Source organism: Cibotium barometz, chromosome 1, assembly GCF_041138505.1.
Source record: "Cibotium barometz isolate CiBa-2024 chromosome 1, ASM4113850v1, whole genome shotgun sequence".
Classification (NCBI taxonomy): Eukaryota; Viridiplantae; Streptophyta; class Polypodiopsida; order Cyatheales; family Cibotiaceae; genus Cibotium; species Cibotium barometz.
In genome coordinates, this window is record NC_141046.1 from 23,250,591 (window position 1) to 23,278,299 (window position 27,709).

The window sequence follows — 27,709 nt, forward strand, 5'->3', positions numbered from 1 at the left end:
GAATGCAGTTATTTGCATGCTGAACCGCAGCGCCGGGAATCCGGATGATGGGATGCTGCAATGTGGATGCTATCTATGTAGGTTTGTATATTTCGAGTTTTAATGATGTGTTGAAAGTTTCAACTTAATAGCCTTGTTTTGCTGCGCCGTCATTATTAAACGATCACCTTACAGTGGGATACACGTATGGGCCAAGCGGCGCTTTGCCGGGCTGGCGGACACAGCACTGCCAGCAGTGACAGCACGTCTCAATTTACAAACAAGATCGGCGCAACAGCAAACTGCAGCGTTAAGTCCAGAGTCCAGACTCCATATATAGAGAGAGAGAGAGCGCACTCACGAGACGAGTCCCAGCCCTCATCCCGGCGGGGCCGCCTCCACCTCACGGAGGCTGGGTGTGTTTCTAAATTTCCTGTAGTACCTTCGGGAAAAAAAAAAAAGAGACGAGTCCACATTGACGCTGGAGTTACGGCTGACGTCTGAGCTTCGATTCACGGCGCTGTTACGTGGAGAGCTCTAAATGGTTTGCGTTGTGTCTACGTGGGCTGGCACAACGGCAAACGTGGACTGGCGCTGTTACGTGGAGAGCTCTGAATGGTTTGCGTTGTGTCTACGTGGGCTGGCACAACGGCAAACGTGGACTGGCGCCCTAAAGACGCTGCCTAATTTTAAGCTTCTTCTTCTGAGAAGAAATGTAGCCGGCGCCTGCTGACAGGACTGAGCCTTGAGGTGGTGGATGCTTGAGTGAGAAGTTAGAACTTAGAACTAGAGCGAGTATTTAATGGCACCCACGCTAGAAACAGCCAAAAAAGACGGCTAAAATGGCAAAATGCCCCCCTTTCTCACTGGTCTTCTGCCCAGCATTATCGCCCCAGATACCCTCTTCTCGCCCTTTCCTGTTGCAGATTTCGCGACCTACCCTCTCCTCCGCCCTCCCTGTTGTTCTGCTAATTTCGCGAACTGCTCACTTTCCTAATTTCATCCTAATCAAGCCTACGTCTTGTATTATCTTTTTACTCCTCGTTGTTGCCTTTCCTCCACTACTTCACCTTTCCTGCCGCTTACAACCTGCCCAGGTGCTTCTCCAGGTATGCTGCACAACCTTGCGCGCTGCAACCTTCTTTGACCCTCTCCGTGGAGCGCCTCTTTGATGAGTAGTACCGCCTGTTCCAATTTCACAAGCCCCCCGAACACACACACACACACACGCTCGGAGCACTTATTAACCAAAGGCAAGTTGCCATATCAAATATTCCATCATCTATTTCTTCAGCTTTGCAATACTGGAAGTAACCTACTAGGGTTGGGCTTCTTCACAGAAGGATGTGGGTTTCTCTACAGAAAGATGTTTTTTTCTTTCAAGTTGCACAGGTGCCAATGTTTCTTTAACTGCATACCATCATGCCACAGTCCAAGGTTAGTGATCTCGAGAGTCCACTTATGGTTTAGTTTGTTTAAAGAGTGGTGTCCGAATTGAGGCAAGTGAGCCTACTGACTGTAAATCGAGCATCGTCAACTACGTACAACCTCCCGGCTGGAGCCTTTTCTCGCCGATACCAAAATGGTAGAAAGCTCTTAGTTTTAATAATATGCTTATATTTTGTCGTGTGGTATGTTTACAGGACGAAGAACATTTGAACTTGACCTTGAGAAGTATTGGAATGTAGAGCCTCTGAAGTCATGCAAAGGGTGTAGTAGATGTTACCGATAATTTTTTAGGCGAATCAAAGGGGAGTACCAATGTCTGATTCGGAGTCGGGGGATTCATTAAGGCTGACCTTATCACCGCCAGGCTCAAGGTCATACACGCCGGAGAGGCCAGAGAGCTCACAGCGTCCACCTCAGACGAGGAGAGTTGAGAGGCCAGAATTACACAGCAACCAGCAGCCATCTCATTCTGATGAATCAGAGAGGGGTGCCACAAGTGGAAGGCGCAATAGGAGAGGCTCCAGCGAGAGGGCAAGCGGGTCTATGCCCAAGGAGGAGCGCATAGCACCACCATACCCATGGTCTACAGATAGAAGGGCCGTTCTGCAGACCCTCGACTGGATGCTATCAAATGGCATCTCTAGAATCTATGGCGAAGTGAGCTGCAAGAAGTGTGGCAACCACATGGTGGACGTTGATCTTCAATCGGCATTCTACAGACTGAGCAGATATTTCCTGGCCAATAGAGATTCAATGCATGACCGGGCGCCTAGACATTGGACAAGCCCGCAGCTCCTCACTTGCCAAATCTGCCACCAAAGTGACCATGTCCGCCCTATTGTGAGCGCCAAAAAGCGCAGCATCAACTGGCTTTTCTTGCTCCTTACCGAAACTTTGGGCATCTGTACGCTCGAGCAGCTGAAATACTTCTGCAAACACACCCGCAGGCATAGAACTGGTGCCAAGGATAGAGTTCTTTACTTGACATATGCAGGACTGCTCAAACAACTGAACCCAGCTGGCCCCTTAGAATGATCTCGAGGGCCAGCCAACGCCAGAGAAAACGGCCAAGGCCAATGCCCTACTTCCTTTCTGAGCTCACTGTGCTTTCGACGTCCTCTCTGAGCTCATTGTGTGCCTTGGTTTCTCATGTTGTGCTTTGTAGAAAAGACTAATTAGATCTTTGGTGCTTCTACATGTTTCTAACAGTAAGGTTCTCAAGGTTCCAAACCTAAACGTTTTCAGATTGTTACCTCACTGCAAATACTGAATATGAGCTATTAGGTTTCACCTCGCGGAACGTTCTGCATTCGATACAAGGTTGGGATGGCCATTTCTAATTTAGTGTCCTTTCCAATTCTAAGGTCTTCTAGCAAGCAATGATGCTGAAATTTGAAGCCTTTGGAGGGCATCAACGCCCTTGAAACCTTCTAGTGAGGGCTCTTAGAAAATAGGGCTGCAGAAAGAAGGCCACTAATTTGAAAATTTCTCTCAATTTCCCCCAAATAATATGTAATTTTTGAAGGTCATAGCTTGTTTAGGGCCTTCAAATGGAAGGTTAAGGTAAACCTTCAAATTTCAGCCCTGTTTGCAAATTTCTTCTCATTTCATCACAATCTCTTTCCAAGTACATCATAGTCCACTTCATGCGTTCTACAGTTGATTTCTTTACAGTAGGGAGATTTTTCTTTTTTTAAGTGCAGGTGGAGGAGTTTAATCACGTCTGTTTTTGCATGGTACATGTTTTTATGTGTTTTTAATTTGTTTAAATAAAGATAACTTCTTTTAAATTGCGGTGGGTTTATTCATGTGGGAGTCCAGCCGTGTCCAGATTTCTGCTTAGGGAATGTAAGAGAAAATCATCGACCACACTTGGCAGGCATAACGAGGGCCATAGCAGTTCCGCAAATTTTGAGCTAACGAGGTAGATACCTCGGTCCTCAACCTCTCTAATAAGAACCTCGAACCCACGTTTTCTCCTTTGTTAGGAGATATCTTGGTCAGTTGCCAGGGTTTTGTTCATGTTTAGGGTTTTCCTCCTGATTAGGGTTCTTTTTAAATGTGAGTAGGATTTTGGTAGGATCTTTTGCCACTTAAATACAGTTGCCACTTAAATAGAGTGGTATTGATGGAAGGATTTACATCGGAATATGTAGTGACCTTGGCAAAAAGGGGGTTTTGATTTTCAAAGACTTTTTTTTGGCAACATAAAAGATTTATATTAAAGCCTTAAGAGCATCTATTAACAAAAGTTATTTACAAAACTACTTCCATTTCCAATTAGACTCATTCAACCTATTCACTAATCAACAAGTTGCAAATTTGATCCCAACTCTTATCCTCCCAAACAAAGGAAGAGTGTTTCCAAGAGACATGGTAGCCCAATTGCATACATGTTATAAGTATAGAATCTCAATAGTACAACCTTTTGGAGTCTGTTACTCCATACAATCTTCTTTAGTCCATACCTTCACCATAGGTCTCCTACCCAAGGGATTCTCAATGAAGGCTACAAACGGATATATCGGCTGTTTCTCCTTCAAGTACCATCTCTTGGTTCTTGGCCCAAACCTGGAAGTCTTGCCTTCAACTCCTTACCCGTATAACCCCGCCACATATCCATATTTGTTAGGTCACCCTAGTATGTATTAGCATCTCCTCGGCCAGAGAGCAACTCATCTAATACCTACCTATAGGGTTTGAACCAACTCAACAAAAGTACAATCACTTAATTTATTAACATAATATACGGGCCACCATTGATAAACACATCTATGTATCAACTTAGTCACATCTATCACTTGGCTTGGTTCTCTCTGAAATACTATGTTGTTCCTAGAGTTCCATATCTCCCACAAACAACATCTAATAAGGCAAAAGACCAAGTTAATAGCTCCATCAGTTTTAGACAATCTTCCCAGCAACCAATCCCCCCAATACCCTTGTATCCGTATACAACTTGAAACCCACTTCCCAATCCTACCCCAAATCCCTCTAATAGCAGGACAATTCCAAAAAGCATGTCTTCCATCCTCTAGTGCTGCTTTGCATCTAGGATAACTCTGTAGTAGTTTGTACCCAATAGGAAGAGCCCATGTACAAACTCTCCACAAGAAGATCTGGACCTTCACAAGAATATCTAATTCCCATAAGAGCTTCCATCTCTTCATCCAAGTGCTAGAGTTCCATCTGACCTTCCAGATTTTATTATAGTATAGCACATTTACCTCACTCTTGCACATCACTTCATACAAAACCCTTGTAGTCACCTTGTCAATTTTAACTCCATTAAACCATGACCAGTCTCTTAGCCAACAATTCTCATTAAAGGTAGTAGATACCCAACCCTTCTCCACTTCCTCCAAAACATGATTTACCACTTGTAGATCACTTTGTTGAAGACTAAAGTCTTCCTTTAATCGTCCCAATTCCTTCCACCCAATTTGAATCTAGTCATAGCAATCAACCAACCTTCTCAATCCTTTATTATTCAATTTTGGCTATCCTCACATCAAGGTGGACTAGAGGAGGGGTAAATTTGTGGGTCCACCATAATCCAAGGCTGAGGAGAGAGTTCCCTATAGCTTTGGTACAACCATCCCATTTCACTAAACCCCACACTTCCAATTCAAACAGAAGAACTTACAGAAAGGGGCACTTGTAATTTTCGAGGGGGCATAAGATAGAAGACATTTAGGTAGGCTAGTTACTACCCTTGCTTTAGCATGGATGGAAAGATGTAGGATTCCAATGCCTCCCACCTTCTTGGGCAAGCTCATTTTCTCCCAGGCTACCAAGCTGAGGCTTTTTTGTCATTTCTACTATTTTTCCATAAAAAATTCTTGATTGGGACTACAATCCTCTTCCAGTGGCATTTTCTAAAATCTAACACATGACAGAGATTCAACATAATATAAGCATTTAGCACAATATTAGAAATGGCCACCTTGTCATGAAATGGGACTCTAATAACCTCCCATTTGTTCAACTTATTTAGAAACCTTTCAATTGGCCCAATTAGTCAATTGTTTGTTTGACACCCCCACTCCAAAGGGAACTCCCATGTGTCTAACAATTTTCCCCTTCCTTATTACTTCACATCCCCATCTTTCCAAGTCAAAATCATCTTCCTCAGTCAAGCTAATTATCCTAGATTTATGAATGTTGCATCTAGAGCCAGAAGCCTCTGCAAACTCTTGAACTATTTGTAAGGCATGTCTCAGATTATCATTATCAGCCTTCGGAAATAACAGTGAGTCATCTACAAAGCATTGAATCACCAGAGGTAGCTATGGCAAATTGTAAAGGGGTGAGAGGACATCCTTGCCTCATAGACCTTCTGATTTCAAACCCCCCAACTAATCTTCCATTTAACAGCAGCCTGGCCTGTCCACCAACTATAAGGGTGCATATACAAGTAGCCATTATGTTACCAATTTCCATAACCCTGGCCACAAATGACCGGTGGATCATGTCATAAACTTTCTCTAGATCAAGTTGAAGCATAACACACTTTTGATCAGTTCTCTGAGCCACTTCTCTGCCTAACATGGTAGCAAACATATTGTCATAAATAGACCTTCCTTAATAAATCCATATGGTTTTTTGGAGAGCACTTCCTGTAGGATTGGACTGATCCTTAAAGCAATGACCTTAGCTAGTATCTTGTAGATCACAATCAACAAAGTAATAGGTCTCCAATGGTTAAATCTATGACAAGCAGCCTGTTTGGGAACTAGCTTCACAACTCCTTCCTTCAAATCCTTATTCAACCTTCCTGTGACAAAGGCATCCTTGCATATGTTCCACACCAGTTCTTTGATGGAGGGCCAAAAGGCAATGAAGAACTCTACAGATAACCCATCCTACCCAATAGATTTATCCTTCCCAAGTTTTTGTAAGCCCAGCCAACATTCATCCATTTCCACTTCTCTTTCTAACCAATTAGCCCTATCAACCTCCACCCTCTTACTAACCAAATCTAAAGCCTTCTCTCAGCCTGAAATCTCCTTTGAGAACAATCCTCCCTCATACTTAGTGTGGATCCAAAAAACTCCACCCATTTTAGGCAAACCTAATCAATGTCACCCAATTCCTGGCCTTTCTCATCCCTAACATGTCCAATCACTTCCATATTCCCCTTCTCTTTAGCCAAGCCAAATAGATATCTGTATGGATTCCTCTTTTGCTATCACACATGATTTTCATTTGACTCCTTTTTCTCTCTCCTTCCAGCTTATCATCCTCTCTCTTCAAATATGTGCTGGCACTTAATGTACTGCCTGTTCTCAGCCTCAGACAGACTCCCAGTTTGTCTTCTCTTTTGGAGATACTCCAGTTGATCTCTCCCCAAGTCCTCCTCTCCTGCCTCTTCTCTTCAACCCTTAATTTTCCAAGTCTTCTAATAATGCCTTGCGTCTCATTGGCAAAAGACCTCAAGGATCCATCTCTGCCCCCTTTACTCTTTTGGAGATACTCCAGTTGATCTCTCCCCAAGTCCTCCTCTCCTGCCTCTTCTCTTCAACCCTTAATTTTCCAAGTCTTCTAATAATGCCTTGCGTCTCATTGGCAAAAGACCTCAAGGATCCATCTCTGCCCCCTTTACTTCTCAATCTACTAATAGCCTCTTCGGTGTAAGAAATAAACAATTCATCCTTGAGAAGAAGGTTGTTCACTCTCAATTTCCTTGTAGGGAAATATCTAAGCTTATCTTGCCCCCATTCAACCATGTGCCATCCCCGTTTCAATGGCATATGATCAGATAGAGCTGAACAAGGATCAACTTCAACATTCAAGGTATGAGGGACCCATGTTGCAAATTGACTAAAGAAAACCCTGTCAATTCTTGAGGATGACCAAAAATATTGGAGGCTAAAATAGGTATGATGAGGCTCAGACCCCCAAGCCCCCAATGTCCATCCATCATCCAGTCCCAACTTGCCTCTGAGATTTCCCCACTTCCTTCTCTCTTGACCCATCAAAATAGTGCTCCCTCCACACCTATCCACATGTCTTTCTACCATATTAAAATCCCCCAAAATGATGTACGGGCATTGGATGTCTAATTTAGCAATCCATTCCCACATCTCTCCTCTCACGTTATAATTTTGGGCTCCATATATATTAATTATCCACACCCTCTCCTCTTCTATTTGAATCTCTGCTACCAAGATCCTGCTTAGGGTAATTAGATACAATACTAGAATTTAAGTTCTTTTTTACAATAGTCAAAACACCACTATAGCCTAAATTTACCCCCAATATAAAACCACCCAATCCAAAAACCTATCTTTTCTACAACATCTCAGACCAAACAGGTTATGTTCTTGAATCGCCATAACTAACATCCTCCATTCCTTGACTAAACCCCAAAAAGCTAAATTCTTCTTATCCCTGAGCCCCTTCACATTCTAGGTACACCCTTTCACCCCATATTTCCTATTCATTCTATAGCAGTCGCCGCCGGAACCATATCCACCTCCTCCTCCCCTTCAACCACTGGAGCATCCTCATGCCCCCCATTCCCATGTTGGATGTTCCTCCACGTTGTCTCCACCTGCCAATTAAATCTTCCCGTAGAGGATGTTTCATTGTCGTCTACTCCTAATGGCTAAAGGGATTAGAGTATAGAGATGGGCCCAAGCTATTCAGGGATTTGCTACCCCCTACACCTTTCTCCAAAGGTTTGCTTTGATTTCTTCTAACTTCTTCCTTGATTTGCCTAAAACTAGTGCTCCCCTTAGCTCTATCCCTAACTTTGGTCAAGCCCATTTTCGCAGACCCTTCTTTCGGTACCAATATTTCCTTCTCTTTCACCTCTTTCCCCTTTCATCAGGATTATCATTGATTCCAGCTTTGCTTCCCCCGCTTGGCTTTTCTTCCTTCCTCACCTCCCCACCTGACTCGGTGTTCTTCTCGCTGTGCTACAGTTTTTGGCTATGTGACCGAAACTGCCACATCTAAAACAGACCCCAGAGAAGACACCAAATGTGAGTTTCAGTTCCATCTTCCCTAGTTCCCCTAGCTCCACTTCTAGAATTTTAGGTGTCTCCAATAGGGTGTTCCATGTAATACAAACTCTATTCGATTTTCGTCCATTGTCTTCATCCCTTGGGATAAACAGAACTAGACCTAGTGCTCTAGCAAGATCCCCAAACGCCGGTCTTAACCACGATGGAAGTCCCATAATCTCCACCCATACTGGGCATGCCACTCGGAGACTTCTATTCACATCAAAGACTAGGTCGAAGGGTAGCACATGCATAAGGTTTTGCCCTAAGAAGAGTGGAGCCCTCATGCACAAGGTTTTGCCCTAAGAAGAGTGGAGCCCTCATGCACAAGGTTTTGCCCTAAGAAGAGTGGAGCCCTCATAAACAAGTCAGACACAATTTGCCCTTTTGTGAACAAAACATTAAAGAAGCCTTTTCCAAGATAAAAGATCTATGAAACCACTTTCTCATGAAAAATATCATCTTGTAGCAATTTTCCTAATTTCACCTTACTCGGTGGTCTCCTTAGACAAAATAGAATAGCGTTGCACATAGAGAACAAACCAATCTATCTCTTCACCAACTCAGGAGATACTTGTACATGCCTTTCCTTAGTCAATGTTCATTTTATGAGCCTGTGCATTCAGTCTCCAATCCGGATGTAACCTTTTCGCTTCCCTCCCCTTCATCTTCCTCACGGTTCCTCTTCATCTCTTCGTCTGACTCCCAATCTCCAAGTCTCCATCGCCAACCACATCAAATTATTCCCAAACACCTGCCATTTTCGAGTGTCACCATCTGCCCACCTACATGTGCAAGAGGCACATCGGCCACCACCACCATACGAATGCATGCACTCACATGTGTCGCGTCAATGATCCACTCTCATCCGTAGCTCTCCAAGTTTCCTCACTAATTTTCAAGGACTTCTTGTACTTATTATACGAAAAAAAAACTCTAGGTTTAGGAACAAAAGAAGGGGTTTTAACAAACCTTATATGATATATAAGGTTTTTATGTAGTGACGCCCTTGACTTTGGTAGGTAGTTTGAAGATAGTGGTCCATATGGATTCATGTATAGGTCTTTTTTTTTTCCCATGCAATAAATGACTTTGGTCGATTGACGCTCCAAGAGAATGGTCAGATAACATGGCTAATGCTGACGCTCTATACTTCAAATTATTTTGATCAAAGAACTTGCATCCCTTGACATTTCCCTAGATAAAAGCCCGGCTGCCCGGGTCATTCCCTCGGTATTCCCTTGGATACCGATCGTCGTTTGACTAGCTTTGATCAGGCATATAATCCTCAGTACTTCTATTCAGTATTTCCTTGGTGAGACCGATGTAAATATTTGTCATTTTTCGAGGAAAATACTGGTGCTAAATATTTTCGAGGGATATACCAACATTATAATTTTCTTTTGGGAAAAATGGAGCATTCTTGCTCTAGTCTGATCATCACCTCTTGTATGATTACGTTGAAGAGTCATATAAGAGAAAATGGACATAATGAAGCAAGAATGCTCCATTTTGCTGAGTAACCTTCTTGTCAATGAGGATTACATTAGTAGTGAGTGACACATCAAGGTTTAAACATAGCATCATAAACCATCACGTACATAATCTCACGATAAGAAGAATATAAAGAGAGAACGATGAATAAAATTATTATTTATTCAATCAATATAGACGATAAATCGATTGCATTGGTTATATCAAGTGTAGTAAAAGAGAATGTGGCATAAGATTATAAAAAAATTGTTAATTCCATAACCTTGGATCCTATACAAAGCAACAAAAAATGTGTCTAAAGAATAAGATACTCCTCCTTCTCATTGATTTCATTATTTTCTCCACCTTCCTATGTGTTATGAGCATCAGGTGGAGGATACCCTAATAAAATGCAAAACAAAGGACCATGAGGTGAAGGATACCCTAATATACTGCAAAACAAAGGATCATGAGAGCCACTAGGTATTAAGGACATATCTCGAAAAGAAAGTAGTTAAAAAATCACTTACTTAGGTCACTAAGATAGTCCACACTCTAGTTTAGCTCATTGCCTTTCCTCTTCGGTTTTTCCAATAGGGCATTTGTGCCTCTCCTTAAGGCGCACATGTACTCTTTCATTGTTAGACCACGGGAGACAACCATATTGTACATGTATGGAACTTTACATAAGTACTTACAAAGTATGCATATAGAGTATACATTTTGTGTATGTGTATGTGTGTGTGTGTCCGCGCGTGCGCACGTGAGAGAGAGAGAGAGAGAGAGAGAGAGAGAGAGAGAGAGAGAGAGAGAGAGAGAGAGAGAGAGAGTGCTTACAAAATATGCATCAAAGCGGTCATTTCCATCACTACCAAGGTGAGAGGCTTGTAGGGTCTCTTGCCTTCTGGGTGATTGTACAATAAGGGTCCTCGCTTTGGTTCAGCTTTGAAGATTTATTAAAGTAAAAAATAGTCATTTTTTACTAAAAATGACTAATCTCACTCACTTGGCAAAGGAATTTGACTTTGAGCTCTTCTAATGAAACATCACATCATTAGGTGTGCACTTAAACATATGGTCCGATGGGAAATCGAAAATTTCAAACGCCAAATTTTGTGTGTCGCAAATATAATGTATATGGTATTCATAATTTTGCTTACGTGTAATGTATATATATATATTTAATTTTTAGATAATCCATGCATATATATGTAAAATACTCTTATGATATCCAAATTTTTATAATATACATGCATTAAAAAATATATTATTATATTTATATATTTTTGTATTAAAAAATAGTTGTTAACAATTAGCTACTTATTAATACATGTAATATATGTATAATTTAAAGATACGTTTTTAGATTACTATTTTCTATTTTTAAAAATAAATTTTTATTTAAAAATAAATAAATAACATGTAAATTGAATAATATGTTATTTTATAGTTAAAGGAAATATAATTTATATCTTCTTCTTAAAAAAAGATTTTATTTATTTTTTAGAATTAATATTTTAGAATATTTATTTTTGATAAAAAAATATATTATATCAAGGTCATTTCCATTTTAAAAATCCAACCAAAGATATCATGTATATTTAATTTAAAAAATATCTATCAATCCATAATCATCCAATTGAATAAGAAAAATCTTATCTTATGAATTAGAATATCCAATACAATATAAGATAAGAGAGTATTGTTTCCTATAAATGCACACTTTAATGCTCATTTCATTTAACCATAGCTTGTGTCTAGTTTTCATAACATTTTATAGAGAATGGGCTCACAAAGTCGTAGAAGTATAAATCTGGTAGGAATAAGAAACCTCTTGCTCATGAGTCTCAAGAAGCTAAGAGAAAGAGGCTAGCTTGCAAGCAAAAAAGAGAGTGGAGAGCACGCCAACAACGGGCAGCCTCTAACATTAGTGGGCCACCACCACCACCTCCTCTACCTCTTTCTACTATTGTTCTCCTTGGTTTAGAGATGAAGCATGTGAGGCTTCCTTTCCTCCTTCTAATAAGAGTGTTCTTTAGTGAGGATGTGGATGCAAGAGCTACCATAGGCAAACTAGTCATACATAGGCTTCCTTTCCTCCTCCTTCACCTCCTCCTTCTAATAAGAGTGTTCTTTAGTGAGGATGTGGATGCAAACTACCATAGGCTTCCTTTCCTCCTCCTTCACCTCCTCCTTCTAATAAGAGTGTTCTTTAGTGAGGATGTGGATGCAAGAGCTACCATAGGCAAACTAGTCATACATCATCATGTGTCTAAGATCATTCGTAACTTTTTTCAAGATCTCACTTCCTTATTACAATGTGTTGTTCTCACATCCCTTGTTGACTATCCTGACTTAGCCAGTGTGTAAAGCTACTATTGGGATTGATGAGTGTCGAGAAAGGTGAGCGAGTGCTGGGCTATTAATAATTGTCGCTCATATGCGTCCATTAAGATGAGAAATACTATGGATGCACTAGCTACTCATCGTGCTATTGTAGTGGCCATATGTAAACCCCATAAGGTAGGTGAGATGAGAGCTACCTCTCGCATTTTTTGCATAACACCACGTACTCTTAGAGGTAGTTCCTTGAGGAGACAAAGTCTATATGTGGATGATGCTGAGGTATTGTGGGCTTCTAGTGGTCATGCTCCTAGGTGTAATTGTTTAATTAACGATAGGTCTTAAGGAAATTCTAGATAAATTTTGGGAGGATAATTGTAGAGCTTTACTAGTGTTCAAAAGCACTGCAAAAAAGAGTCTCAAAGGGTGTGTTCATTGAACATGGGGCTTTCTTTCTTGAGGTGAGTCAAACTGAGTTATATACTCAGTTTGTGAAGGCACACCCTCACCTTAATATTAGCTAAAGATCTTTTGAGTGATGCAAGAAATGGTTTATGCGCTACTCTTGTTAGTGTGACACATATTGTTGTCAATACCATGTGGAGTTTCAACTCTACTACGATGTGTTTCGTTTCCTTAGTGGGAATAATGGGAGGCCTACTAGCTCACATGATTTCATACACTCTCTTTTGTGTCCATAAGAGCCAGATGCCTTATATACCATCACCTTTCATGTGTCAAGGGGACATGTAGTGTATGTGGGAGCTGTGAAATTTGCAGCAATGTGATGAGCTATGGTGGATCAAATGCTAGAATCAATATCATTAACAAAGACATTAGATGATGATTAAGACATGATTAGTGAGCAATTAACTGATAGCTTAATGTAGGCATGGATAATAAAAAACCAACAAATTCTCATTAGGCCAATGCCTCAATTTATAGAGTTTACATCCCAGCATCTAATCCCACTGATCTCTCCTTGATTCACTCCACCTCTTTTGCTTGATTCTCTCCACCTCTTCCCAGAATATCTCCACACAGATCCTAAATCTTCTCATGCTACCCTTTATTCTCTCCTAGTAGATACTTCTCACCTTTTCACAGCTTCTCACTCATTTACAAATTCTCTTTTACAACCTCTTGCTAAGGGCTTGTTCCCGCACACACCCTATTCACTTGTATATTTCAACACCTCCCCTCAAGTGAATAATCCTAGCACACCTGGACCCTATACCAAGTTTTCCTCTTACTTGGTAGTCCGCGAGAGCGACCAGTGCCTCAAGTCCCTAAACTCATAGTCCTTGACTCTCTCTCTCTCTCTCTCTCTCTCTCTAGTGTCCAAGGCTACTACAAGTGCTCGTGACCTTGACTAAAGTGCTCACACATACATCTACCACATGGCCTACATGATCGGTGGCTCACAAGTGGTTTTTCTCTCTTGGGGCAGGTTACGTTGGGTTGTGGGCTTTCTCTCTCTCTCTCTCTCTCTCTCTCTCTCTCTCTCTCTCTCTTAGAAAAGATGATCTAACTCCACTTCCTTAGGAGCCTCCATGAAGTTTGCCGATGTCGTTCCTTCTCCACTGTGTTTGCTATAGTAGTCTCTTGACATGTGTCCTGGCTTCCCACAGTTGTGCCAAGTGAAGGTCCTTCCTCCTACTCTGCCTCTTCCTCGTCCTCATCCCCGAGAGAATCCTCCTTGGGTGAAGAATTCTTTTTCTTCTCTAGTTGTTGAGTTTAATCATTTCTTCTCTTTGACCTTGGTCTCTTGCTCTAGTAGAGCTCCTTCTATCTCATGCAGCTTCAATTCAGGTACATTCTTTAAGGTTGCTACAATGTTTTCATATTCACCTTTGTCCACATTCTTCAAAAGCACCGCTAGTGTCTCATCATCTTCTACCTTCTTGCCAATGGCTACCAGTTGTTACTTAATGCTTTTATATTTGTTCAAGTGTGTGATTAAAGGTTCACTTTCCTTCATATCCAGGTTGTAGAATTGTATTAACAGATTTATCTTTGAATTTTTTGCTTGAGTGCCAAATAATTTATTGAGTTCATCCCATGCATCTTTTGCCCATTGTATCCCTATGATTTCATCATTTAAACTGAGTGCAATAAGTCCTAATGCTTTCTCATTCCTGCTCTTCCACTCATTTTTCCCACTCACCTCTTCCCTCAACTAGCCCCCATAGATTTTTCCTCATGAGCAAATACATGGTTTTTGTTTGCCATGTATAAAACTGCTCCCTATTAAATTTGGCTATCTCTTATGTCGTGCTCATGAGATGATGTGAAGGGAGTCTTAGCTCTTGATCCAATTCAAGATTCAAGGGCAGTGTCTACCCTTTTACAACTCAATCTGGTGTTTAGGTGATGATTACAACAGATTTATCAGCATAAATTCACCAGAAATTACATACAACCAAGGGTAACAAATCTATACTGAATGGTTGGAGTATCAAACTATCTTCGAATTGCAATCTGAAGTTATAGGGATCTGTATCAGATACCCAATGGTTAATTTGAACCCTCAATTGCACCAAATAATACAGTGATTAGTGCGATTAATCACTGATTAGTAAAATAATCCTCTATTTTGTGTGCAGAAAACAGAGTATGCAGGGAGTTCAGATTTGGGGCCTTAGAGTTCAAATGAGCTCAACCCCTTTCAAAGCCATCAATAGCAATTAGTCTAGTAGAGGATTAAGCCAAGAAACACAAGATTTAACCAAACATTGAATGCTTAATCTTTGTTTTACCAAAGCCACCTGCAGATTCGATGCAGAGCTTGAATCTCATTGTAGACTTGATGAAATCAAAAACTGTCTTCACCAGCTTGTAGAGCACCCGTGAAAACTTTTGGGGCCAAGAGGAATTAGACCAATTTCTTCTGTGGAGGAGTAGATTTGCAGTTTTCTTCAAGAAACAAGCGCTTCAAAAAACATGAAAATCAGGAGGATGTGCTAGCGGTTTGATGATTTGATTAGATGGGCTGAAGCATAAGGAGTAGCTATGTGTGGCTAAAGGCTTGAAGCCTATTGTTAAGCCTGGAGGGAGATCAAGCCCCTCCACCAACTGTAGGTACAAAAGGCTTGTTGAAAAATGACTAAAAAATTGATTATCTATTAATCTTAATTAACTAGGTGATTAGCAAGATAATGAGCTCATAAATTTGATGGATTCTAAGCTAGGCTCTGATACCATGTTAAATTTATAGCAATGTGATGAGCTATGGTAGATCAAATGCTAGAATCAACATCATTAACAAAGAGATTAGACGATGATTAAGATGTGATTAGTGAGCAATTAACTAATAGCTTAATGTAGGCATGGATAATAAAAAACCAACAAATTCTCATTAGGCCAATGCCTCAATTTATAGAGTTTACATCCAAGCATCTAAATCCCATTGATCTCTCCTTGATTCTCTCCACCTCTTCCTAGAATATCTCCACACATCTTAAATCTTCTCCCTGCATACTTCTCACCTTTTCATAGCTTCTCACTCATTTACAGATTCTCTTTTACAGCCTCTTGCTAAGGGCTTGTTCCCGCACACACCCTATTCACTTGTATATTTCAACAGGAGGTTGGTAGCGCTTAGGCTCCTACCTATGCTTGAGGGGGATTTTAGTGACATCAAGGTAGTGCATTGGTGGGAATATTCATGAATATGTGGTGTGTTAGCTCAATGGTGGGGGGGGAGGCAATCCAAGAGGCTATAGGTCATGGAGAGATATACTCCACATGCATTGTTCACTACTTCTTTTAGAGAGCACATCTACTCTTATGTATGACACACCCATTATGCCACAAGTGGTAGGGCTACTAGTTTCATGCGTGCTTGGATCACTTTTCCATTAGTGTGGCTATCTCAGTGGTGGTGGATTGCTGAGAACTACACATTCTCGTCTTAGAAGGAGATACAATTTGAGTACTACTTTTTAGAGCATGTATAATATATTTGATTGCTTTGTGACATTATAGATCACTTTTGACCATTGTATTAAAATAATATTATATTGCACTTTAGGTGGCTATTTTGGTGCATATCAGCTATCGTCATGCATAGATACACTTGGATGGAGTTGCCAGCACCCCTGAGGCTCGTATCCTTATAAGAAGTACCATTTTATATTAGTGATGATCGCTTGCATGATGCACATTTTGTATAGCATTGTTTCTCCCTTCATGATGCATTTATGATGGACGGGGAGTCACATGGCATGAGCGATGGATTTGGTGTTACAGATGTGGTGGGTAGTTCAAGTCTTTGAGACAATTCTATTAGCTTTACAGGTGGCACTCAAAGAGTAGTTAGACAGGTCATTTGGAGCTTTTTTGAGACTGGCCATGGAAAAGGGGAGCATGATGGTGATTGTGCGTGCGTGAAGCATGCTTTACGGCACCACTAGCTTCAGCACAATGCAGAGAGATTTAGAGATGCAGAGAAGGTGGTGGAGTGGTGTATATGACAATTGAGTGGTAGTACAACCTCTTCTTATCCCTCATGTGATGTGAGGATAGTCAAGATACTTTTTTGTGTGTGGATGGTAGCACTATTGATCACTTGGTGGCATTTGACTGCCAAACATTTCCAAGCACTTTGTGCTTTCACTCCATTTTGAGCACCTCTCAACCCCACTATCTTCACATGATGATTTGCATGCTTCTATGAAGCATGCATAGAGGGCTACTAGGGTGAGTGTGCCATGTTTATATGGGTAGATCCTTGGAGTGAGCGAGTGATAATACCTGAGCATCTGATGTATGTTGTACATATGGCACATGATGCTGATGGCATGTTTACATTTGCTTATGAGATGAGCTCATGGATTTACTAACCATGGATGATGTCCTTGCTGTCATTGCCCCCAATGAAAATGAGGAATCAGTGGACTACTATTTGTTGAGATGCTCTATGTTGAAGAGCTCTCTCAACAAGGATTCCATAAATGGTCATGGGACTCAATTTGATGCATATATCATGGTTGTGGCACGCTACTATTTTTAGTAGGCTCATAGGCACCAGAGGTACATTCAATTCCAATAATATGAGATGAAAAGATTAGGGGAGGAGAGAGAGCTTGAGATCTTGCACACACACACTCACACAACAATGGATAACACACACTACAATGGAAGGCTGAAATATTCTTCTTCTTCACTCTCAAAAGAAGGCTACAAAAGATAAGTGAAAACTTGACATAAGTACTAGATTACTATGTATAAGTGGTCCATAACATGAACATGTTAAATAGTTGAGATGGTAAGATAAGTATGCCATAACTTGGCAGGGGTGGACTATGTTTGTGTAGTCTAGATGTAGAATCACTAGCAAAGATCCGTTGGTGTCGGCTACCAAATGCACTAGTGATGTAAATGTGGAACGGTCACCCAAGCACATCATGAGTGTCAGCTCTAGTTGACCTTGACATATCAACACTCCACCTCCAGTTCACAACTCCATCTCCAAGACTCCAAGCATGCTATGAAATCTGCAAAGCTTTTTAGCTCCCGAGACCTTGGTGAAAATGTTAGCAACCTCCTCCTATGTGTTGACGTGCACTAGATCAATATCTCCTGCCAAGACCTTCTCTCTGATGAAGTGATAGTGAACCTCTACATGTTTGGTCTGTGTATGAAACATTGGGATCCTGACCAATTGTATGCTACTGAGGTTGTCACAATAAATGACAACATGTTTGTCCACACGTAGCCCCAAATCTCCAAGTAGCTTGTGTAACTAAGCTACCTCACATGCTGCCATTGCAACACCCCTATACTCTGCCTCTATAGTACTTCATAAGTTAACTTTTGGCTGCTTCTTATTGCCCCAAGTAATAGCACCACTCCCAAAGGAAAACATAAATTTGTTAATAGATCTTTTGTCCAAGATGCTACCAGCTCAATCTGCATCAGTGTATCCATACACCTATAACTCGATACCAACCTCATAGAAGAGATCATAATCCACCTGTGGACCTCACGTAGTGTAGTGTGTGCCTCACACCATCCAAATGTAGTTCAAGTCTAACCTAAATAAACTGGCTCTCCAACCCAACTGTGTAGTTCAAGTCTGACATGGTGATCATTACGTAGATCAAGCTACCCACCACTATCCTCTTGTACATAGTGGGATTCTCCAACATCTCACCTATATTTTCACTCACTGCTCAGCTTGCCATTTTGATCTAGTCGTACAAAAATGGTCTTACAAAACCAGCCATACCATATTTGGACAACATGTCTAAGGCATATTGTTGTTGTGAGACAGCCATGTGCCCTCAGGCGTCTTGATGACCTCAATGCCAATAAAGTATCTCAGCTCACCCAAATCCTTTATGTAAAACTTCTTCTTGAGGAGACCCTTCACATGCTCAACTTCCTACTTATTGTTACCCACAACAATCAAGTCATCCACATAAATGGTAATGATGACAATCCCCTTATCACTATTTCGCATATAGAGTGAATGATCTACATCTGTCATATGAAAGCCAATGGTGAAAACATACTATGTGATTTTATCATGGCAAGCTCTCGGCGCCTATTTCAGACCATATAAGGCTTTACACAACATGAACACATAATCTAGGTGACTCAAAGCCTCATAACCAAGTGGTCGGTCCAATTATACTTCTCCTTGCAACTCACATGCAAGAATGCATCCTTTACATCCATCTTAAACTTTGGCAAACCTATAACATTTTTAAAATTTTGCATGGACTTCAATTGTTGCTCATTTACATGACCAATAGGTTTGAAGTCAATATTAGGTAATTTTGCATGGACTTCAATTGTTGCTCATTTACATGACCAATAGGTTTGAAGTCAATATTTTGGGAAAAATCTCACATTTTGGGAATCAATTACTCCATATAGTTTTGGACATATCTTAAACATACTAACTCTAAATTTGTCGGAGATCATAGATTTAGATTCTACTCTTCACGATCTTTTCGATGATATGTCACATGAGGGGGTTTTGACAAACTTTTGGACAAGTTCACCATGCTCCCATTTTTCAAATGGGAATGGGATTTTTCCCAAATTATCTAATATGGTGTTTTTGTGACAAATATCTATATCGGCCACAATGCTTGCACCTTACGCAAACACTTGCTCCATGCACCGTCCATTGCACTACTATGACTCACTCATGAATATACTAGACACCATGACGTTCACACTTCCTCTTTTGATCTATCCCAACTAGCTCCTCTACGTTAGAACTGTTACAGAACATGCATGTCATGCACAACACAATTCAAGCTTCCTATGTAGAACTAATCCCTTACCTTCATACTCCGATCTTTCAAAGATAATTCACTGTTTTGCATGCACTATCATAACAATCCATGCTTTGCTTCTTTGTTCACCAATTTGACATTAAAATCTTTAGCTAAATGTTCAAACACATGCAATGACATTTGCTCTCAAGCCTTGTACCCCATACATCTTATACCACTTGCATCACCTTGTTCAATTATTACACTTGTTTTATTGTTATCAAATTTTTAGCTTTCTAAAATCCATGTTTTTATCTTTATACATATATCCAACTCAATGCCAACCAAAGCAATGCTTGAACATGTTAGTTAGCGTGTACTTGAGCTATGTTGTAGCCATATTTGGTAGTGATGTGTGTGAACACACAGTCAAGGAACTTTTTCCCTCGTGCTAATATACACCCATCTTGGGATATACGTATCATCTTTGTATAGTACACATTCATTATCTATCTATATCATCTCATTGTGTGCTCCCTTGAGCTTCTCCACTATGTATGTGTGTGTGTGTGCATTCCTACTACAACCATGTTTCCTACCCTTCACTTCGAGCTGCCTATCTTCTTGAATCGGATCAAGGAGCCCTTCTAGGAGAGAAAAGATGACCATGAAGTGTGCATTACTTTGTACTACAACTTTGTGGTCAGATTTTTGTCTGGTGCGTTTTGGGGGCCATTCGTGCAGTTTTTGGTTTTTCTACAGACATCTTTGGGGACCAGATTTGCATTGTTCTTCATCAAATTTTGGAGTAGTATTGTTAGATATACTACATATGGGTGTGCAGATATACGTGAAAGCATCATCAGACACTCACCACACTGGATCTTGTCTACGAGCTACACTTCAACAACATTGATCTATACATCTTACAAGTAAAATTTCTACTCACTTTAGCCTGCATTTCTTTCATACACCTTACAAATCTTCATCGTCAGTGGCCTTATTAGCAACCACCTCGGTTGCATCACTAGATCACTTAGCTTAATGGAATTAATTTTATGTAATTTTTAAGAAGAATTTTAAGTAGATTTAATTTATGGTGGTAAAAGAGGAATTCCCACGATAATTGGATTGCACTCATACTCCTATCTCTGCCAAAGACCTGCTGGATGTTTCTTTGTATAGCTGCTCACCAATAAAACATCGAAGATTCCCACAATAGTATCTATAGGCTGCTAGTCAACCAAGTTTGAAGGATATATATCTATACAGACGAATACAAGAGAAGCATAAGCATAGAAATGAAACACATTACATAAACATAATGTAAACGCATTTACTTACAGTTTGGTCTATGGAGTGGGATTCCATCAAGCAAACGCTCAGTGATGCATTTCAAATGTTATCCGACATAGAGGATAAGCTTGATGTGACCAACTACCCGTTATGGTACTACATGATGCGGCATGTATTGGTAGCCAAAGGGCTATGGAATGTTGTGGTTGTTACTTAGAAATGTCATGGTTCCTCTGATGAACATGATGTAGAAGGCACATCTGCAAACACAAACTCAGTTTCACATGGTACATTACCACAAGATAGCATACCTCCTACATAGGAACAAACAAAGTGGGATGGAAGAGAGGCATAGACACATGCATTGCTTGCTTTTTCTTTTAAGAGGAGTATGGATAATTTCCTTACAATTACAAGCTTAAACTTAAAGTGATGGTAGTGTTGAGTGATACAAAGCAAATAATTGTTGCAAAGGGTTATGCACAAGAAAAAGACATTGACTATGGTGAGACCTTTGCACCCACATGTCATGTGACTGCCATGTGGAGTATCATTGCATTAGCAGCACATAAAGGTTGGAATGTATGTCAATTGGACATCAAAACTACTTTTTTGAATGGATATTTGCATGAGGACGTCTATGTATCTCAACCTTGAGGACGTCTATGTATCTCAACCTTGTGGTTTTGTTCAAAAAGTTTAGGAATCAAAAGTATGCAAATTGAAAAAATCTTTGTATGGTCTTAAGTAGGCTCCCAAAGTATGATATGAGAAGATACATGCATAATTGGTTGCACAAGGTTTTTGCAATAGTCCTATTGACAATACCCTCTACATTAAGAGGACTAAAGATGAATTTTTGGTCATCGTTTTATACATTGATGACATGCTTCTCACATGCCTTGATGATGATCATATTTTAGCTTTTATAGCTAATTTACAGAGGTCTTTAAAAGTGTGAGATGTTGGCCTACTGCACTATTATTTGTGTTGAAAGATGTAATCGCAGTGTTGTGTGTATGTGTGAAAGCACCCTAGAGGTGCAAGATATTGTGGTGAGATAGGAATGCCACATGTAATATTGTATGGTGTGTGAGTGTTGACCAAAAGAGTGGAAAAGGGAGTGCCACATGGATGATGATGTGTAAAGTGGGATAAGGCTAGAGGGCCTATATCATTGTATGGTTCATTGTGATATGAAATAGAAGAGATCAAGCGTTGAGTGTGCAATCTCTCTCTCTCTCTCTCATGGAGTTTTTAGTGTGGTTTAATCCACCTTAATTAGGTTGCTTAATCTATGTCCTTCACCATGATCAATCCCATTTCTAGATTGTTAACATGGTGTCAGAGCTTGGGTGGGCTCTTGGTTATGGTGGTGATTATTATGTATATTAGCTTGCTTGTGTGTTTCTTTGATTAAGCATTATTTTCAATTTATTATGAAAAAAAAATTATGCACACTCATATTATCATTTGGATTTGCATTTGTGAGGATTTGAGAGGAGATTTGCAACAAGGAGGTTGCATAGAAGCTGCCCAAGAGAGTTGCAAATGGAGTTTTGCAACATGGAGAGCTTGCTCATCATCAAGGAAGCTAAAAATGGAGATTTCAGCATTATGAAGGCTATGGAGTCTTCATCATCATCAAGGAAAAGCTGCCAAGAGAAGATATGCTGCTGATTATGCCTCAAGAAGGTTGGTTTTGTGAAGTTTTGCCTCAAAGTTTTGTGTTTGAGCATGGAAAAATGCTCTATGAAGGGTTGCTATGTATGGGATTTATGTATCCCATGAATCTTGTGTGGAGGTGCATACTTGTCAAGATGATGGCAAGTGAGATGGTGAACTCAATGGAGTTCACATGTGTGTGCATCAAGAAGAGGATGCACTTGTTGATGTTTGCTCAATGAAGGAGAGCAAAGAAGGGGATGGAAACCTTGGCAGTTTCCACATGTTTATGCACCTTGGTTTCTTGTGGGAAACCTTAAGTGAAGCACCCTTAAGTGGTTGCAACATGCACAAAGGAGGAGCATGCAGATTGGAGCTCATGAAAGGCCATGTTGATGGCTATGGGAAAAGCCTCAATGAGAGAGGTTTAGAAGAGGCAAAGAGACTGAAACTTGAATGGATGCATGCATGTTAGAGCTCAAATTGGGGAGCTCTTGAAGGCCATTTGGATGGCTATGTGTGAACCTCATTGAAGAGGTAGAGGAGGCAAAGTGACAGTAACAATAGAGAAGATGAAGCTGTTGTTCGTTGAAGAGAAAACAACAAGGGTAGGTGAGAAGAGGGGATTAGAGACAGCTAAAAGCTTCAAATCAAAGTTTGGAGCTGAAAGCAGAGTAAAGGACTCACAAGAGAGCAGCCATGGTGATAAGGGCAGAAAAGCAAGGGACCTAGGAAGAGAAGGCTCTTTTAGCAGAGTCAAAGTTACACGCAACATATGCTTTGCAGGCAGAGGCAAGTCGCAAGCATGGTATTGCAGAGAGGAAGCTACATGAAGCTGAAGCACGGGAAGATGCTTTGCTTTAAGGAGGGAACGTTTTACTTTCAAGGCAGAACAAGATGCTCATGAGGTGGAGCTGAATTGTCAAAGGCAAACTCTGCAAACAGGACAACAGCCAGCGTGTTAGACCGACTGAAGTTGGCTGACTGACGCTAAGGCGGCTGGGCTGCTGTGGCGACCTCCGGTGACAGTAGCAGGAGAGAGAAAGACAAGAGGCAACAGATAGGCGGTCCACCATCGCGCCAGCAGCTAGTTGGAGAGAAAAGCAGCTAGTTGGAGAGAAAAGCAGCGACGAACAACAAAATGGAAGCGCAGAAGTACGCCTAGTGGAACTTATGGCCAGGAGGAAGCTGGCGTAGGTTAAAGCAATCAAGAACCAGCAGGCGCAGCATTGATGCACATGACAACAGCGCAGTATGAAGCAAGTTGCAGTATGGAGCAGGGCAACAAAGTCGCAGACTCGCACACAGAGGAGACCGCCATAGCTATTGTGCAGAACAGGTCGAGAGGAAGGAGAAGAAGACGACCTAATGCGTGCAGCAAATTGTGAAGAAGACGACCTGTATGTCAGGGAATCTGACGACTGAAGCAGCGGCTCATCGTCGACGTACAGAAGAAGCGCATTCAACGTGCAGGTCGTGTAGATATTTCAAAAGTTTTTTTAAAAAAATAAAATTAAATTGACTTATTAAGCCTCACACACAACTGATTTTTTAAACCTTTTTAGAAGACGTTCACACACACTTGGGTCCACTGTGCGCGGCTTTGGCCAGGCTTTGTAACCATTTAATTTCTCACCCAAACATGATGATGGATAGATCGTCCACAAGCATGCGTGCTCAAAACAACAAAATTTTTGTAATCATCCATGGTATGAGGGTAACCATGCCCGAGCTCACCGAGAAGCTCAAAATGGTTGTTGTGATGTTGCATAAGCGATGCACGTATGAGGTGCATGCGCATGGGTTGCTTCCCACCCGAACTTCCATGTTCAAATCGGACTCAGTGGTTCCACTGTGAGCGAGTTGGCTCAAAATGGACTAGGTGTCTAAGATGGTAGACATGCGCACACATGTTTGGTTGATGGACACTCCAATGTATCATTGAGGGGGAGTGTTGAGAGGTAGCGATTGTGTGTGTGCAATGCTACATTGATATGGGTGATGGATGATGGGTGAGTTGTGGAACACCTCAATTAAGAGGGGGTGTTGAAAGATGTAATCGCGGTGTTGTGTGTATGTGTGAAAGCACCCTAGAGGTGCAAGATATTGTGGTGAGATAGGAATGCCACATGTAATATTGTATGTTGTGTGAGTGTTGACCAAAAGAGTGGAAAAGGGAGTGCCACATGGATGATGATGTGTAAAGTGGGATAAGGCTAGAGGGCCTATATCATTGTAAGGTTCATTGTGATATGAAATAGAAGAGATCAAGTGTTGAGTATGCAATCTCTCTCTCTCTCATGGAGTTTTTAGTGTGGTTTAATCCACCTTAATTATGTTGCTTAATCTATGTCCTTTACCATGATCAATCCCATTTCTAGATTGTTAACAATTTGGACATTAAGTTTTGGCAAGGTAATGATAGCATTATTATGCTATAAACACAATACATAGAGGCATTGTTGAAGAGGTTCAATCTTGGAGACTGCAAACTTGTTGCTACACCTATTTGCGACTTAAACTTGAAGATGCAAGTGACCCTTTTGATGTTGGCAAGGAATCCAATTTTTCATGCTCGCATAAAGCACATTGAGGTGCATTATCATTATGTTAGGGAGAGATGCTCTGTAAGGAAAATTAGCTTGGTTTATGTGCCAACACAGGACAACATGGCAGATTTATTCATGAAGGCTCTCTCACGAGAGAATTTTGAAGCTTTTCGGAAAGCTTTGAACTTAATTCCCTTTGGAATTAGTCCAGGTTCTCTCTAATAGTCTTTGTACTTTTAGTGCCAGCTTACCGCTTGTTCACATCATCACTCCGAGGGAGGATTTGTAGCCATATTTGGTAGTGATGTGTGTGAACACACCAGAACCGGCTGGGGCACTTTTTCCCTCTTTAGGAGGTTTTTTCCCACGCTAGTATACACCCCATCTGGGGTATACTTATCATCTTTGTATAGCACACATTCATTATCTATCTATCATCTCATTGTGTGCTCCCTTCTTGAGCTTCTCCACTTCATGCATGTGTGTGTGTGTGTGTGTGTGTGTGTGTGTGTGTGTGTGTGTGTGTGCATTCCTGCAACCTTGTTTTCAACATATATAAGTGATGTAATCAACTCAACTCATGTTAAGTGCTGCATAAAGAGCTCAACAAAGATCTATGCTGATCTGTAGTATTAGTTCATTTTCAGCTCGTTTTTTATGGTTTCACCTTCCACAAGTTCAACACTTCTCAATGCTTACCTTAGAAATGATATTTAGAACCTAATGGACATAGACTCTAACAATAGTTTTCGTGACCGAAAAATGAGTTGCAAGCTGCTTCCATTTAGCTTGGTGATATCTCCTAATAAGCTTGTCAATGGTGTAAGCATCAAATAAAAGGTTTAAATTGTGCATTCCATGCTCCAATTGTTGCACATACTCTCAACTTCCACCTTTGCCCATATACACATAAATCGATACTTTGCCTTCTTCAAATGAACTTGCAGATCTTGTTTTTGGTATTCTACAAGTGTTATTTACATGCCAAATTTCTAGTATGCTTTGTTGGCCATAGACTCAATGCTCATACATCAAATACATATGCTTTACACTACACAAGTGCATTTGATTCCACACAGCTTTAATGGAGACCTTCACAACTTCCTTTTCTCTTGCTTGGGGCAGCCATCTCTTGGCTTTAATCTGATTAATCACCTACAATCTGCAAGATTAGGGTTAGGGAAACTCACCAATGGGCCTTAGCTTTTAGATCTGCAAGGTGTGTGTGCTCCACAGCTTCTCTTTGCTCCAAAGCTTCAATGGCTTTCTTCACAGCTTCTTTTTCATAGATTTTTACTCTCTCTCACAAACCCTAGAATGAGAATAACCTAAGCTATGATACCATGAAAAGAGATAGAAAGAGGAAGTAGCTAGACACACCAAACCCTATTAGCTCTCATTTCATCATCTCACACCAAGTAGAGAAGATCCATAACTTTCCTCCATACTCTTCCACAAAGTAGAGAAGATCCATAACTTTCCTCCATACTCTTCCACAAAGTAGCACACACTACTTAATGTGATAAGCTCACACTAAAATAAACCTAATACTAATGTCCACACATGCTACTTGGCCGACTAGCTGTGCCATAGGAAGATCCACCAGAATTGGGAAACAGACTGACTCAGCTGAACACGGCCATTATTATCCACACACATGCTGCAAGTCTAGTATCCACACTAATGCTATCCAAACCCTAGAATGAGAGTAACCTAAGCTATGATACCATGAAAAGTGATAGAAAGAGGAAGTAGCTAGACACACCAAACCCTATTAGCTCTCATTTCATCATCTCACACCAAGTAGAGAAGATCCATAACTTTCCTCCATACTCTTCCACAAAGTAGCACACACTACTTAATGTGATAAGCTCACACTAAAATAAACCTAATACTAATGTCCACACATGCTACTTGGCCGACTAGCTGTGCCATAGGAAGATCCACCAGAATTGGGAAACAGACTGACTCAACTGAACACGGCCATTATTATCCACACACACGCTGCAAGTCTAGTATCCACACACACGCTGCAAGTCTAGTATCCACACTAATGCTATCCACCAGTTGTTTGCTGATGAGCTTGCATTCTTAACATGACTATCATAATCCTTACCCATAGACAATAACATAGAGTTCTAGTATGCCATTTTCTTTTGTAAATTTTGGAAAAACCATTCAAACCTCTACATGTTAGTGACATTCACACCAACTGTGCACCCAAGTAATTGGATCATTTATACTTTTCACCCCAAGCCTCTGGTTCCTCCCTGACCATAGCTTCTGCTTTGTGCATAATATATTTACTAAGCTTGTACTTTGCACCCAAGCCTCTGGATCCTCCCTGACCATAGCTTCTACTTTGTGCACAATATATTTACTAAGCTTGTACTTTGCACCCAAGCCTTTGGCTCCTCCTTGCACAGTCCTCCGTGAAGGGCACCATAACTTCCACTTTGTGCATGATATATTTACTAAGCTTGAGAGATCAATAACTCATCTATTATTCCTAGAAAATTATTCACATTTGATTCCTATTATTCTATTTGCTGCTGCTGCTATTGTCATCCATAAAAAACAATGTTAGCATCTTCTCCTAATCATCTGGGAGGTTGAGTCTTCTAGTTGGCCCTCTCTCCTAGGATGCTTTCTAGGAGGCAATTAGTGATAGTGGTGAATAGCAAAGGGGTAAGAGGGTAGCCTTACTGAGCAG

General features: G+C 40.8%; 1 protein-coding gene across 1 annotated transcript; it reads left to right on the plus strand.

The window, feature by feature from the left end:
- Positions 1-1,000: 1,000 nt before the first annotated feature.
- On the plus strand, positions 1,001-2,662 carry LOC147641752 (uncharacterized). The gene is made up of 2 exons (XM_086817773.1): positions 1,001-1,088; positions 1,623-2,662. The coding sequence occupies exon 2, from the start codon at positions 1,741-1,743 to the stop codon at positions 2,461-2,463; it is 723 nt and encodes a 240-aa protein (XP_086673899.1). The 5' UTR covers positions 1,001-1,088; positions 1,623-1,740; the 3' UTR covers positions 2,464-2,662.
- The last annotated feature ends 25,047 nt before the right edge of the window (positions 2,663-27,709 follow it).